The sequence below is a fragment of the Hippichthys cyanospilos genome, chromosome 16 (genome assembly GCF_059441005.1).
Source record: "Hippichthys cyanospilos isolate Australia breed blue-spotted pipefish chromosome 16, RoL_Hcya_1.0, whole genome shotgun sequence".
Lineage (NCBI taxonomy): Eukaryota > Metazoa > Chordata > Actinopteri > Syngnathiformes > Syngnathidae > Hippichthys > Hippichthys cyanospilos.
In genome coordinates this window covers 7,010,408-7,025,542 of record NC_142384.1, presented here as the reverse complement: position 1 = coordinate 7,025,542, position 15,135 = coordinate 7,010,408, and the positions used below count along the sequence as shown (strand labels likewise).

The 15,135-nt window shown below is 38.5% G+C and overlaps 4 protein-coding genes across 6 annotated transcripts in view; 2 read left to right on the top strand and 2 right to left on the bottom strand.

Moving 5' to 3' along the window:
• Window positions 1–357, bottom strand: part of ttyh3a (tweety family member 3a) — an 18,325-nt gene extending 17,968 nt beyond the window's left edge. For both annotated transcript variants that reach the window (XM_088436442.1, XM_088436444.1), the window contains exon 1: window positions 28–357. The gene's annotated coding sequence lies outside the window, so the exon portion shown is untranslated. The remainder of the gene's footprint in view (window positions 1–27) is intronic.
• snx8a (sorting nexin 8a) lies at window positions 66–11,779 on the top strand. Its single transcript, XM_088436445.1, has 14 exons — window positions 66–181; window positions 1,172–1,238; window positions 2,156–2,283; window positions 3,653–3,785; window positions 5,438–5,628; window positions 7,165–7,285; window positions 7,438–7,574; window positions 7,708–7,788; window positions 7,875–8,035; window positions 9,038–9,167; window positions 9,235–9,303; window positions 9,367–9,516; window positions 9,596–9,745; window positions 10,944–11,779. The coding sequence occupies exons 2-14, from the start codon at window positions 1,202–1,204 to the stop codon at window positions 11,022–11,024; spliced, it is 1,569 nt and encodes a 522-aa protein (XP_088292571.1). The 5' UTR covers window positions 66–181; window positions 1,172–1,201; the 3' UTR covers window positions 11,025–11,779.
• Window positions 11,581–13,883, bottom strand: nudt1 (nudix (nucleoside diphosphate linked moiety X)-type motif 1). 2 transcript variants are annotated; one of them, XM_088436449.1, is made up of 4 exons: window positions 13,804–13,883; window positions 13,120–13,276; window positions 12,602–12,747; window positions 11,581–12,523 (listed from the first exon to the last, which is right to left on the bottom strand). In XM_088436449.1, exons 2-4 carry the CDS (start codon window positions 13,269–13,271, stop codon window positions 12,351–12,353), a joined length of 471 nt encoding a protein of 156 aa, XP_088292575.1. In that variant the 5' UTR covers window positions 13,272–13,276; window positions 13,804–13,883; the 3' UTR covers window positions 11,581–12,350. The 2 variants fall into 2 exon arrangements, with proteins under 2 accessions (XP_088292575.1, XP_088292573.1); XM_088436447.1 differs by having other exon boundaries at window positions 13,120–13,280; window positions 13,804–13,878.
• On the top strand, window positions 13,618–15,135 carry mrm2 (mitochondrial rRNA methyltransferase 2). Its single transcript, XM_088436446.1, has 2 exons — window positions 13,618–13,972; window positions 14,378–15,135. The coding sequence occupies exons 1-2, from the start codon at window positions 13,696–13,698 to the stop codon at window positions 14,812–14,814; spliced, it is 714 nt and encodes a 237-aa protein (XP_088292572.1). The 5' UTR covers window positions 13,618–13,695; the 3' UTR covers window positions 14,815–15,135.

Here is a 15,135-nt window from a genome sequence, read left to right as displayed (position 1 = left end):
AAAATAGGCGTTTGAAGTGTACGTTACCCAGTGTCAATATATTCTCTGTGACGTCGGCAAATGTTAGCCGATTTAGCTGCTGGTTAGTTGAAGGCGACAAGTCCCTTTTGTTCCTCTCGTCATCTTGCACCGTTTTTTGTTTACATCCTGCGTCGTGGAGCCAAAGTGAGCAGTCTCCACGGTTCGTCTCTCGCAAATTTTTCACTTCCAGCGCCGCGGGTTCGCCTTTAATAGCGAACGAGCGGAGCTTCTATACATCCGGACTGGAGTCTTGCGCAAAAGCAGCGGCTGTTGACGACACTCCGCCAGCTGACAAATCCTCACGAGCCGGGCTGGATCACATCCGTCTTTACCCCTCCTCCCATTTTCAATCCAGCACAGATGACCCAATAGCGCCACTGAGTGGTTATCTATTGTATTGCGGGTGATGACAGATTCATGAACCTTCGGAGAAATGGCAACTGCCGGAAAAAAGAACCATTCAAAACGACACGAAAACGATCAACAGCAAACCAACAACATTGAGTGCAAAAACTCGTTTTGTGAAATGTTTTAAACAAATCAAATCACTCAAAATTGTAATTTTATTGAGTTAATGTATTTGTTCTGCATAATCATTCCAAATCCGCATGTCTGTCATCTACTGTTGACTATTTAAAACGGGGCATATTTCCAGCTAAGCACGCAACTTGGCATATTCGCAGATTTTGTCAATATTTTTTTTAAATATAGATTATAATTTTTCTGGACTCTTTTCCCATTTTACCCAAGGGTTTTCATGGAAAACACAATGAATGCATTAGTTTTTTAAATGATCTGATTTAATGATCTCTAAATATAGATAGGCTACTGTATATATATTATCTTGGCCAACAAAACCATGTTTTCTTTACGTCTGCGTAGATTCAGTCATACTGATGGGCAGTCTTGAATTGAGAACTATAGACACTTCTTGTGAGTTGATTTTTTTAAAAGCAGCTAATAAGTTATGCGCTTTTTATAGCGTACAGTGAAAAATTCCATACGTAAAAAAAAAACGCCATAAAACGCTTATCATGTTAAACCTGGAAACCTGACATTTTACAGTGGTCAATTACTCATGTGGACTTTATACCAGAAGCAGCCTCCTACAACTTTAAGAAATAAATGACTTGTTTTTTCGCTTCTGCAGGAAATCACATGGAGGTGCTCTTGCGCTCACATGACAGTCCGAGCCATGGCTGAAGAGATCAATGAAGGTACAGTTTGTGCACTTCTCATTCACATCATTCTTTTGGACGATATTTTGCAATCGATAATCGCAATCGCATAAAACCGTGTGTAGAGGAAGCGTGAAATTACATTAGAGATATTCTTGGCGTGTGCTTACTCGGTGGAAGTCGCGACGAGAACTCGGTGTTTTCAACTTGTATTTTTTCCCCCCACCTGCATGTTGCTTTCAAAAGTCGTGTAAAACCGACGAAGTTTTGATGCAATTTTCCTAAAAGTTGACATTCACTTGATGCACTACTACAGCCAGACGAAAATTACACTCGTAAGTCCAATGCAAGGATCGAAATTGATGTTTGACGCTATTTTGTTTTGGGGGAAGAATACTAACGGTTCACACTTTATGTGTCTAATTAAAAGTCAAACAATGTGAAGGGAGCTGACACGTAAGGGTTGATCATAAACTAAGTCATAACCGTCACATGAGAAGCAAGTGATATGATTTTTGATGATGGGGCAGATAGTGGAAACGTAGTGATGGAATGGCACATCAGCCTCTCAGGACTGAGTTCTGGGTTCGAATCTGGCTCCGGCCTGCATTTGCATGTTGTAGCCTGGGCTTTCTCCGGATATGCCGGCTTCCTCTCACATTCCGAAATCACGCTTGTCAGGTTTACTGAAGGCTAAATTGCCCATTGTGTGAATGTGATAGTCTGTGTGCCCTTTGATTGGCTGGCGACTAGTCCAACTGGGTAGGCTCCAGCCCACCTGTCATCAAATCAAAAGTTTTCCTCACAATATCTTTTTAGTGGCTTCATTTGTCGACACACGGCATTCAGATTAATATTACATTTGTGGAGTATGAATTAAGCAAAGAGCTGCCATTTTGCTATTTTCTGTATTTTTTTTTTCACTTCAATATCTAACCATCGTTCTTCCTTTCCAGGCTCAGTTCCTGCCTATTACAGAGAGGTGTATGAGGCTGTTAGTTGCCAGAAAGATGAGAAGGTTAAGGTTGAAGTGTTTCAAAGGTTGCTTGAGAGCACAAAGTTATCCAAGGCGGTTCAAGCACAGGTGAGATGCTCTTTAATGAATATTATATGCAACAAAAAGTGTGACATCATTGTTTTTGTTACGGCTTATCGGTGTAGGTTTTGTTAGGTTCTGACTTTCATTTTATTCTTGTAAATGAAGATTTGCTGTAATCCATCAGAAATAGTGGGGTGGGCTGTCTTGGGGCCGTGAATGATCCTGGGTAACATTCTTTGCTTTTGCATGTGTAATGTATAATTGCACATCCACAACACCAGGTGGTTTCAATGGCACCCTCAATGCCAATCTGTGGCGGAGTTAAGAACTTAAAAAAAAAAAAAATATATATATTATATTATATTATATTATATTATATTATATTATATTATATTATATTATATTATATTATATTATATTATATTATATTATATATCATCATTAGAAAACTTTCTTCAGGTTAAAATGTTCCAAGATATTGGTGCTCCCGTGTTAATGCTCCAGATCAGTTTTTATTTATTATTTATTGATTTTTTTTTTTTTTTCCCAATTCAGCAGGTTAAAAATATTTGTAGTTTAAATAAGATTGACTTTTTTTTTCCAGATTTATTTCTGGCACTTTGATGCACTTGATGTTATTTTTTGCTGTTTCAGACTAACCTGTAACCCCTATAAACCCTGTAAAAAGTAAAGTTACCATTTTACTGTCGTACTTGAAAATGATTTAGATAAACTGTGTTCAATAAAAAGAGACAATCCATGATAAATAATTGAATTTGTAAATCTCACATAATTACTTAGAGCAAGAAAGCACATTTTGATAAACACAGCGATGATACAGTACCCAAAACAAACATGTTTAGTGTGTTGGGATATTGCACTTACTCTAGAAAATTCACAAGACTTAAACTAATAAGAAAAGGCAGCAAGTGTAAAACAGAAGCCTGTGACACCTATTTCTATGTCAAGAAAATTAATATAAGACTCATAAACCTTCGAGGAAGAACAGAAAAGGTGGGAAATGTTATTTCCAAAATGATCTGTTTGATTGAAATGATGAAAAGTGATGTCACAGGTTTGTTTGTGATGGCTTGTCATAAAAGAGTTACCTTATCCTTATGAAACACTGTCACTAACCAGGTAATCAGTTGGATAATGTGTTTGATCAGAATGAAAGCTAAACCAACGTTTGAACAGGGGTGTGTAGACTTTTTATATCCACTCTATGTTGTAAATACAAGACATCAGATTCAAACTTTAGTGGCGCATTTATCTTTGCAGCATTACAGAATCTTTGTGGCGTTGCATTCACTTTCCTGCACACCAGGAATGCAAACCACAGTTGCATTTAGATTGGCCCTCTCACGGAGCGCTGACCGTTTTTGTTTGACACCCCCCTCCCCCTCCACTTCAGATTGCTGAACATGTCGACGCGGCCGGCAACGGATCCCTGAACAAGCTGTCGTTCTACAAAGCGCTCACTTTAATTGCCGTCGCCCAGCAAGGAAAGCAGCCCAGTCCCAAAGTTCTGGAAAACTACACACAAGGTAGATAAGTGTGTGAGAAATGTCTTGCATGATTGCTGGTGTCAAAACAAAACTTGGGAGTTGAAACTGTCATCACTCCTAAGACAAACATTATACACCAAATAACCCTGTCATTAAAAAAATAAAATAAAAAATGCACTGTAGTCCAAAGTGTTTATCAAAAACGAAAGAGGTTTTATTCCTAAAAAGTACACTACTAATGAAGTTTCAATACATTTCTCCATTTAATAGCATAAGAAAGTATTTCAAAACTTTTGAATGTTAATGTATATTTAAAACTCAATCCCATGGTCAGCTTTTTGTCATTTCCAAGAATTCAGACATTTGAAAAAAATTCTCAATCTGATAAGGAAAACAAGTGTTTCAAAAGTTTTGACTCTAAATATATATTTAAAATTCACCAATGCCAAGGACGTTTTTAATGACTTTTTAGAAACCAGACATTGTAAAATACTTCTTCATTTAATAGGATATGAAAGTATTGCAGTAGTTTTGACTTAGTGACTTTTAACTAGTGCATATTTAAAACCATCATTCAAAACACCACTCCTTCCAATAGCAAAAGTGTTTCTAAACCTTGGACTTTTAGTTTATGTTTAAATATCATTCAGTCCCAAGCATGTATTTTCAAGACTTTTAAGAATAAAGACATTGAAAAATCTTCTCCAAAGCATAAGAGAATGTTTCAAAAATTTTAGTGTATATTGAAAACGCATGTTTTTTAAGAATCCAGACAGACATTCATTGCCAGGTATGTCTTAATAGTGTGATATTAATGAATTATTTAATGAATTATAGTAAGGCACATTAATATTGTGCCCAGTTTGAACATTCTGATTAAATATGATAAAACAACATAGATCAATGAAGATTAAAGCTTTGTTCGCATAATTACATTAAAATGGTACTGCAAAAGTTAAAAACAAACAATGTTAAAGATTGGATGCATAATACATAGCAAAAAGTAAAATACAACTGAATTTTTTCACTATACTTGTGTAACATTTAATGTGACGGCACTGATTTATATAGACCAACAAAGAGAAATGTAGTTAGAACATTGCTCACCTTTCGACTTTTGTTGTGTTGAAGTAACTTTTGCTTTCATTTTTTACAGTATTCGTTTGGATCGGGTTGCACAAGCTATTATTTTAAAATCCTACAGTTCTCCATTATAAAAAGCTGTTAATTCCACAAGAGCCATGTTTACACTTACTATATTTTTTGCACAGTTCAAACATTGCTGTTAAGTGATGCACTTTTCCACTACACACATGGTGGCAAGATGATGCGGGAAGTGTTTGGTTTTTATAAAGTGTAGGTAGCCATTTGGCAGGCGTGCGTCAAGTTCTTTGCGGTATTATTTAAGGCCCTTTCTGTTATTCCAGGTGTGGCTGTGTAGCGGCCAACTGCACGAAACCTCCCCTGTGCACAAGAGCAATTTTTCTGCATTTGTCCCAGAAGATTACATTCACTTCTTAGCCATATCGGAACGCATGGTGAAAGAAGCGTTCCATCGGCACGTATTCTGTTCGTAAAGATGAGATAGCCGCTTTGCAAACTGAGGCTTTGCTTCACGACAGCCCAGCAGTAGCGGGTACTACAATCTTGTGTAAATATTAGAAGTCAGGGGGCGGCTGTGTGCGTTTCAGAGTTTCCGAAGCCTCAGCTGGGGGAGCCGAGCGAGTTGCGCGCGCTGAGGATGCAGCCGGCTCAGCAGGACGTGCTGATGCTGTCCCTGAACCTGGACAGGCTGTTGAACAGGGATCAGATCAGGGTGGAGCTCATACCGGAGAAGAAAGGCCTGTTCCTCAAGCACGTGGAGTACCAGGTCACCTCCATGGTAGGGAAGCCAGTAGGACTACAACCAATCATTCTTGTAACCCTTGGATTGTGAAAAACATAGTATGCTTTCTTTTCTAATACAAAAAAAATCGCACTGCTTTTGAGGTGTCATAACAAAACCATTTATGAATGTCTTTATACTTTCGACCACTCAAAATGTTCAATAGCATCATAAGTGATATATATGAAACATTATCAACCAAATGGATGGTCAATATTTTCAGATTTTAGCTTTTTACCAGTCTTTCGAGATTGCTAAGTTTTCCCATATTTATTTATGAATAATTGCATTTTTTTAACAACTAAAGCAAAGCTCGCAAAAATAATTGTCCAAATGATCAATATTTTCAGAATATTTTAATTTTTTACTAGTCTTGTCAGTAGATTAAAATAGTCTCAACAGCAACATTTTTCCATATTTAATCATGGTTAATCGCATTTTTCAATGACTTTCATACAAAGCTTGTTATAAACTAATCGGCCAAATGGTCGATATTATCAGATTATTTTAACTTTACTAGTTCTGTTAAGTGATTAAAATTGTCTTAAACCGCAAAATTTTCCATATTTAATCACGATTAATCACATTTTCCAACAACTATTCTATGCAAATTAATCTCATTTTTCAACAACTATTCTATGCAGAGTTTGTTATCAAAGTAATCGGCCAAATGGTTGATAGCTTTAGATTATTGTAACTTTTTACACGTGTTGTAAAGCACATAAAATGCTATATTTAATCATCATGAATCACTTTTTTTTCAACAACTATTTTATGCAAAGCTTCTAACTTGCAAAAAATCTTGGATTTAGCGAAAATATTAGCGCGCAAATAGTTAACAGAGTTCAACTTCCACAGGGAATAGAATTGAGTTATCTTTTTTTCTCATTCTGTGCCAAAGTCTGGAGCAATCACTGATATTATTTCCTGAGCAACTATGTCGTCATTGTCAGTTGACAGCAAGTGGCAAAATGACTGATTTTTCTACTTAATTTTCCAAAAATGCAATATTAATCAGAATACTGTTTAGACTAGTGGGACTGCGTAGAATGTTGTTGTAAAGAAAATATTTGTGTTGACGTTTCCTTTTACAGTCTAGATTTCTTAATGTGATTGTTCATGGAGCAGTTTTAAAATCACAAAGGAGAAATGACAAATTAGAATTAGAAAAGAAAAAATGGCATTCATTTTTGAGATTTTAAGTAAAAAGTATTCATTAAAATATAAAGGTCTTTAGAATGATGGCATTGTTTTTTGGGGGAAATTTTGTGTACCGAAAGCATTAGTGGTATCTGTACTTGGTATCGATGACTCCGCGAGTTAAGTAATTGGCTTGTATCGGTATATAAAAAATAGTATCGAACATCTCTCGACAGTATGTAATTGCGATGGCATTAAACTTCTGCACTATACTGCCATTGAAGTCCTGGTACTAGTGTTATCATTTTCAATTTGCCTTCACTTTATTACCACTGAAATTAATTTGACCACAATCACACTGACTGAATATTTATTTGCGTTCTTTTCCTCCAGCGTTACAAAGTGTCAGTTTATCGCCGCTACAGTGACTTTGACGTCTTCCACGAGATCCTGCTTCAGCGATTCGCTTACAGAATTGTGCCTTCGCTTCCGCCCAAAAGAATGTTAAAAGGAGGTATGGTGTGCCAACCTCCACACACTTCCGAAGAAACAGGATGTAGATCTTGACAGTTTGATTGCGATGGAACCCATTTCCTTTTCATAGCCGTTGCGAGCGCTTGGTATGACTTGCTGATACTTGTGATATAACCGAGACTTTTGCCACAGTTCTGATGTCGATTTCTGAGCGGGACTTCATCGAGGCCCGGAGGCGGGCGCTGGGAAGATTCCTCAACTTGGTGGTGCAGCACCCTTTCTTCCCAGAAGATGAGCTGGTCAAGACCTTCTTCACCTTCGGGGGCTCTGTATGTCTTTTCCTTTCTCCGAACTTGCTGGCTCCGCAAAGCAAGGAGTGATATCGCCATGGAAACTTCCAGTAATTCATTGTTCCTTGCGCCCCCTCCTCCCCTTTCCAACCAAAACCCACTTTGTAAACAGGATGTCCAGATTAAGCTGCGTGAGGTTTATAAGAAAACAGGCGACGAGTTCATGACGAACAGAATCGCGACTACGGCAAAGGTTTGTTTTTTCTGCAAAAAAAGTAACTTTGCTACTCTCAGTCATACCAGAGAATTGCTGATAGGATATTTGGTCCGTTTGCCCAGGAACACCTCCCCACCAATATCCAAGCCCAATTCTCTATGAGCAGAGAGCTGATCAAGGGCATTCACAACAGCTTCTGCAAGCTGCGCGAACAAGCTGAGAGGATCGCTGAGCGGTCCAAAGGGAACGCCAGTGACCTCCTCATGTTTGGCAGGGAGCTCAGGTATTTTGTTAGTACATGAGTGTCATTCTAGAGGCTCGGTTGCTTTTCTTTCTTACCATCCATGCATGCATCCATTCATCCATCCATGAGCACTCAGAAAAAAACATACAGTATAAATGTCTCAGTCAAAAGGAATTGACTGACTTTTAAGTCATTAAAAACTTTATACTGTAGCATTGCTACACGTCAGCACCTCTTCAACGTCTTCTATTATGTTAGCATGAAGCTAACAGATTTTGCCAGATGAGCTATGTTTTTTTTAGTTTTACTGTTTTTCTATGGACATCAACTGCAAGTGTGGATAGCAATGCAAGGTCAAGATACCAGTGCTAATTAAAGAAGATTCAAGCTCATTTAGCTAACTTTTCATCTTCTCTATTAAGTAAAAAAAATACAAATATGGCTCCCATATGGCCCCAACTAGTTTAAACATGGTTTTTTGATCTATATTATTTGTGTGATATAAATTAAACAGCAAAATCAACCAGATTTTATCCATCTCAAGGCGGCCATTTTGCCACTTGCTGTACCTGAGAATAACTTCACAGTTGCAAATTACACACCCAAGTAAAACTGTAATTTAAATTTTAAGATTTAAGAAAACATAATTCTAATGTGTAATTTATAGAGTAGGAAAAAAGTTTAAAACAATGCTTATGAGTAAGTCCGTTCTTATAATAAAAATTTTTTTGTTATCATTTCCTTGAGAAAATGACCTTGCTTTTAAGCTGATGATACTTCAAAATTGTCCTTTTTATTATGTTATGGGAAAAAAAAATAAGAATGTTATGAGCAAGGAAATCTTACCTTTTTTGAAGTATGACTATTTTATAAGATTTTTATTGTTATGCAAGCTATTTTTTCCTTTTTAGTCCAAAAATAAGAATGTATTTCTTATTCTAAGACTCTTATGTTCTCAAAATGGACTTTTTGCAGGGTATATTACACGACTGAATACCCGGGAATTACAACATGCATGAATTGAAGCTATTTCATCCACAGCACGCTGAGCTCGGACACTTCGTCCCTTCCGTCGTTGGCCTCGTCACAGAGTACATGGAGCCGCCTGTCTCAGTCTCTCAAAAGTCTATCGGTGGAGTTTGCCGTGCTCTCGGACAAAGCGGCTCAGCAGGTACAACGCGTCGCCAATCTCGAAAGCGGCAGTGGGAAGTAAAAGTGGTTGTGCTTACCGTCCTTAGGGAAGACGGGAAGAAGATGATGTTGTGGAACGATTGAATCTTTTCCTGGATTTGCTGCAGTCGTACAGAGTGAGTGCCTCTTGTGTCGCGGAGGTTTAAGTAAGAAACAGAATCGTCACACTTCCTCTCCAGGATCTGTGCGAGCGCCACGAGAAGGGCGTGCTCCACGAGCATCAGCGGGCGTTACACAAGTACGGCATGATGAAGAGGCAGATGATGAGCACCGCTGTGAACAACAAAGAGCAAGCGTCCGTGGAACAGCTGGAATCCAGGATTATTCAGGTAAGACTTACTCAATGAGAAATGCTGAGAAAGGATGCTCACGTTTTTTTCTATTCTTGGACTTTGGATCTATTCCTAGCAAGAGAATGCCATACAGATCATGGAGTTGCGCAACTATTTTTCACTGTTCTGCCTCCACCAAGAGACGCAGCTCATCTTCACCTACCTGCCCATTACGTCCCACATCCTGGGAGCGTTTGTCAATTCCCAAGTTCAAGGACACAGAGAGGTAATATTTGGTTATTTGTTCATAATGTTTTTTATTTTTAATACATCTGTAGTCAGCTCCTGCGTTATTGTTGTTCAGTATTGACATATTCATCCTTCCATTTCGTATAGCTGCTTATCATGACATTTAAATATGAATCACCTTATTACATTATTGCGTGCTCTCTGGAAATCCCCAAAACGCCACAAGGCGGCGCCAAAACCCTGTTGGAATGGAAATGTATACAGTAAATATACAGTAATTAGGGATGCCCGGATGAAACTTTTTCACTTCTGATATGAATCCAATGTTTCAGATGAGAACACTCTTTGAAGTAGGCCTGCGGGCTGGTTCTAATAATAAATCAATATTATCCCGGGGGCTATAGAAAACCTTCTTGCTGGCCGGCACTTTGACACATGTGATATGATGTCAGCAGGAATTATACATGCATTTATTCAACCAATGAACCATAGTCAGCAACAAACATTTGGGTCACATAAAATAAACCTCAAAACATGGTCGTGTACTGCACTTGAATAAAATACAAAATTAATTAAAGAACTCTTAAAGTCAAAATGTCAATTTAAAATTTATGGCCTTATGCAAAATAACAATTCTTATTTACTTCAGTATGTTTGGCATATTTCTTTCAGTATATTGTTTGAATTATTGATTGTGCTTATACCAAAGATTTATCATTATTATTATTATTTTTTTAAAGGGACAATGTGTAAGATTTAGACTGTTTTTCATTATGGACAGCAGAAGGTGCATCAGGTGCTGTATTTACCATTGCCCGTAGCTATAACAGATATGGCAGCCTTCGGAGGAGTGCCACCCCCCATGTAATATAATTCAATGATAACTAGACCTACAGTTATATTTAATATATACTTTTGGTCATTAAGAAGACATTTATTTGCAAGTTTTTTAAATTCATAATAATTTATTCTTTTTTTAATGAAAAACGGTCTAAATTTTACATCTTGGGGTGGGGTGACATCAGACTTATAGCCGATATCAGTATCTTGTTTGGAAATCCCTAACAGTGTCTGGTTTGATATGTTATTGAAATGATATTTGTCATGGCGAAGAGATACATTTAGCCTGGGTTGTTTTAACTGAGCTCCACTGACCGATTTATTTATTTTTTTTAATTATAATTTTTAAGCTTCATAAATATTGATTGAGAAATAAGATGTGCCTCTCTTTCCAGATGGGCGCGGTGTGGAACGAACTCCAGCCAAAGCTCGGCTGTCTCTTCAGTGAAAGCAACGGCTTGAAACCTGCCCTCTAGTAAATTTTCACGCCAAGAAAGTGGTGGGGATGGGGGATGCTTTCCTACTGCACAGTGCACATTACGTTTAATGCAAGTGGCTTTTCTTATCACTTACTGTTTTGGATTTATTAGGTTTGACCTTTTGGCTGTCTGCTAATGCTCAAATGCCCAAATGAACTTTTACTGCCAACTCGGAGGGAAATTCTCCAGGCTGTAAGGGACCAGCTAGCACAGCGGACATTCCATTTTTTTTAAGTTATTGGGAATTAAGAGAGCAGGGGAAAAAAAATAAGTGTTTTATTTAAACCCTGGAGATACTGTTCATTTTTACTCCCGGAGTTCAGGTTTGAAACAGATGATACACGTCTTTATCTATGTGCTTCCTATTTTGCCGTCTTGTTTTAAGCAGTTGTTTAATTGTCAACATGACGACTTCCAATGTGTTTTGGTCTATACGTGAATTCAAAGTGCCTATACTCAATCATGTGACAACACGAGTTGAGCTTTCTTGAATGACACTACATCACGCTGCAGGTCTGCAATATGTAGCATAGGAATCTGATCAATCAGGTGCTTTCAGTTTCAAAACAGATTTATTCTTAAAAATGACACTTTGTAGAAAAGGAACACTTGGTCTGATTTGCACAGTTTACAAACAATAATGCACAAACAATTTTTGGTGGCATGTGATAGGAAGAAATTAACTCAGAAGATGACTGATGATTCTGTTGATATTTTTGCTGTGCTGAACAATAAAACGAATGAAAAATGCTTATTTTGTGTTTTTCAATTTTAGAACTTCAATTTTTATTGCACTTAGATGCCGACCCATCATTACTATGGAGCAGTATTATACTTTTGGTAGTATGCTAAGAACCGTTAGCTGCCATATTTTCATGCTGTCTGAGGACGGAATTATGGCTCGACATCGGCTTCAGGTTATGAGCACAAAAAATATGACTTGTGGCTGCCACAACATGGCGTCAAAACTCTTCTCCACAGTATGACAAAGGTATACAGTAATCTGCAGAAATTAAGACCATCCATTCAACATACATGATGTCACCACAAGGCGCCAAATAAACCTACGGAATAAACACATTTGTCATCTCTAACTGAATTGAGAAAACCTTTGGACGGATAATATGCTCATCGGTATATGAGCTCTGATATTTTAGTCTTTTTTTTTTTTTTTTAAAAAAACAATATTAACATATCTCTCCAGTAAGAGCAATTTCTGGCAAACAACATTTTTCACATCAGTACCTCCGCATCTTCTCTGAACAGCAGGTACTGAGGAATGTGACACCTCCCACACAGCTTCATATCATCATCATCGCCATCTCACAGCATATCCACCTCATTCAACTTGTAACTCAGGATGACATCGTGGCCTTCGAATTTAAAGTAGCCTACAAATTTCCTCTTTTGCAGCAGCAGTGGGAACCACAATTTGTCGTCGGGCCACATTTGGTCGAAAGGGATTTTGTCACGGTCGAACCACTGCGGCCTCATTTCTACAGCAGGAGAAAGCCAATGTTTGAATCCAGTTTACAATCAAGTGCTTCGTTAAATTTGTGTTGTGGAAAATTTACCTTCCGTTTCTATTGGTTCTCCATTGTACGAGTCGGCTCTAAAAATATGGACGTCGAGCAACTGCTTGTCGGTGACCATGTCAAATTGTATGTTTCCCACTTTCTCCAGCGTGTCGACTGTGAGGCCACTTTCCTCAAGGAGTTCCCTGAGAAAAAAACAAACAAACCTTACAAAGGTCTGAATCTGTTATATGACCACGCTTGTATCTCAAATCATTGTTCCGAATTTAAATGATGGAAATCTGATTTATCCTTATGGTGTGCTCACTTATACCACTAGAGGACAGTATAATACAGATAGACAGGATGTTTTATAACTGATTCACTAAGTCGTACTTATTACTAATATATGTAGTAGCTACTCGCTTGAGGATAAAACATGTTTCTGAGTTTAGTTTTTTCATCAGTCTACCGGTGTTGCTAAATTATCGCTGGTAAGTTTTGCTTCACAATGTTTTGTCATGTTAAAATTTTATACGTTACTTATATTACTGATATTACTGTAAAGACAAGCGTACCTTCTTGCTCCTTCTTCGACAGTTTCTCCACTCTGGACTTTGCCTCCAAACCCATTCCACTTTCCAGCCCCAAATCCTCGCTTCTTCATGCCCAGTAGCACCCTGCCAGGCTCGACCACCAAAACCAGAGTCAGCAGCTTGGAAGTCAGCATCCCCCCTGTCTTAAGATACGAATGATATCAAACGAAACGAATTTTCAGTTCTTGAAAATCAACACCTACTCAATTTCAGCCATATAAACGGACTCATGTTGGAATGCATCACTCCGAAATACGTCCCACTCTATACAAATGGAATGCGGTCCTGCACATAAACAATTCCGAAATTAAAATTTTATCTGACGTTAATCGAAAATGTACAGACACTTTTGATATTTTTTGATGTATAACAAAAGTTTGTAAAGTAGGCAAGTAGTGTGGTTCACAAAAGGAAATAAACTTTGGGGCGGAACTAGTCTATCATTGCATTGTTTCAGGGGACATATATAGTTATGGTCGCCATTCAAAGAAATGCGTGCGCAGTTAATTCCGCTTTCGGTTTAGCCCCCCCGGCCGTTCAATCGCCCAAAAAACTAACATGTTTTGTCTTCTACACCGGAGATTTTTTCATTCATCGTGTCGCCTCCCGAAGAAGAAAAGCAACGCGGAACAAAAGTGGCTCGCAAGGCAGGCCAAGGACCCTTACGTCAAAGCTTCGCACGTTTTAAACTTCCGCTGCAGGAGCGCCTTCAAGTTGCTGGAGGTCGACGACAAGTTCCGCTTCCTACTTCCGGGATGCGGCGTGGTGGACTGCGGGGCGGCGCCGGGAGCCTGGAGCCAGGTGGCGGTGCACCGCGTCAACTCAGCGGGGACCGGTGAGTACATGTATTTAAACAACAAACCGGAGTGCTTGTATATAAACAAATAAAATTGCTATATTACTTAAACACATAAATAAACATATTTTACAAACGACATAACGCAAAATCAAACAAATTAAGAAGAAGAAAAAATGTTTTGACGTGACTTCCGTAGCGTAGTGACGTCAACAACTGAACTGTAGTAGCCTCGGCAATTAAAAAAAAAAAAAAAAAAAAACCCTAACCTGAACAAGGGTTAGAGGTTACGACCTGAAGAAAATCCACAACTAGAAAAACTGGATAGCTTGGACAGAATAACAAACTATCAGTATTACACATTGGCATGTCCATTCATTCTGTGCATTCATTCCATCGCCACTTAACAGTAGACGAATGAACATTCATGTGTTTTAACTGAAGATCCAACATTACCCCGGGGTACAGTCGTTGGCATTGACCTCCTAAACATACCACCTCTGGATGGCGCCCATTTTCTGTCCAACCACGACGTCACCGACCCTGCCACACACGCCAAGCTGCCTGACCTCCTGCCTGGCGGCCAGGCTCACGTCCTCCTTAGCGACATGGCACCCAACGCCAGTGGCTTTCGGGAGCTGGACCACGAGAGGCTCGTGGGATTGTGCTCGTCACTGCTGGACTTGGCCGAGAAAATTTTGCGGCCCAGGGGCTTGCTGTTGTGCAAATACTGGGACGGTGCCCTGGCCCATCATCTCCAGGATAAACTCAGTCTCAAGTTTGGGAGAGTTCAGAGTTTAAAGCCACATGCAAGCCGCAAAGACTCTGCCGAGAGGTATTTCCTTGCTAGAAACTACCGGAAAGCCGCCAGTGAACTTTAATATCTCTACCAAGGCCTGTATAATTTATTTTTGGGTTGTTTTTTTTCTTTTTCCATGAGTAATTTCATGGCTACAACTGTCAATTTTTCTCTTTTTTTTTTTTTAAACCAGAGAACTCTGCATCAGGTCTGTGTTGTGTTTACATGGTCATGTCAAACCAATCCTATCTCGATTTGATCCAGATTTAAGACCAAACACAACCTTCCAGATGATCACAAAATCAAGTTGTATGCCTTGACATGTTATGTATTTCTGTCAAATCATATCATATTCTGTCAAAATATATTAGTTTGTCATTAAAAAAAATGTTTCTGATAGATA

Excerpts from the sequence above, each read along its gene's own strand:
- snx8a (XM_088436445.1), top strand. The coding sequence starts at position 1,202 with ATGACAGTCCGAGCCATGGCTGAAGAGATCAATGAAG. Across the intron at positions 8,036-9,037 it reads ATGTTTGGCAGGGAGCTCAG|CACGCTGAGCTCGGACACTT; the intron begins GTATTTTGTTAG and ends TTTCATCCACAG. Across the intron at positions 9,304-9,366 it reads ATTTGCTGCAGTCGTACAGA|GATCTGTGCGAGCGCCACGA; the intron begins GTGAGTGCCTCT and ends CTTCCTCTCCAG.
- nudt1 (XM_088436449.1), bottom strand. The coding sequence starts at position 13,271 with ATGCTGACTTCCAAGCTGCTGACTCTGGTTTTGGTGGTCGAGCCTGGC. Across the intron at positions 12,748-13,119 it reads GTCGAAGAAGGAGCAAGAAG|GGAACTCCTTGAGGAAAGTG; the intron begins GTACGCTTGTCT and ends TTTTTTTCTCAG. Across the intron at positions 12,524-12,601 it reads AGAACCAATAGAAACGGAAG|AAATGAGGCCGCAGTGGTTC; the intron begins GTAAATTTTCCA and ends CTCCTGCTGTAG.
- mrm2 (XM_088436446.1), top strand. The coding sequence starts at position 13,696 with ATGTTTTGTCTTCTACACCGGAGATTTTTTCATTCATCGTGTCGCCTC. Across the intron at positions 13,973-14,377 it reads CGTCAACTCAGCGGGGACCG|ATCCAACATTACCCCGGGGT; the intron begins GTGAGTACATGT and ends TTTTAACTGAAG.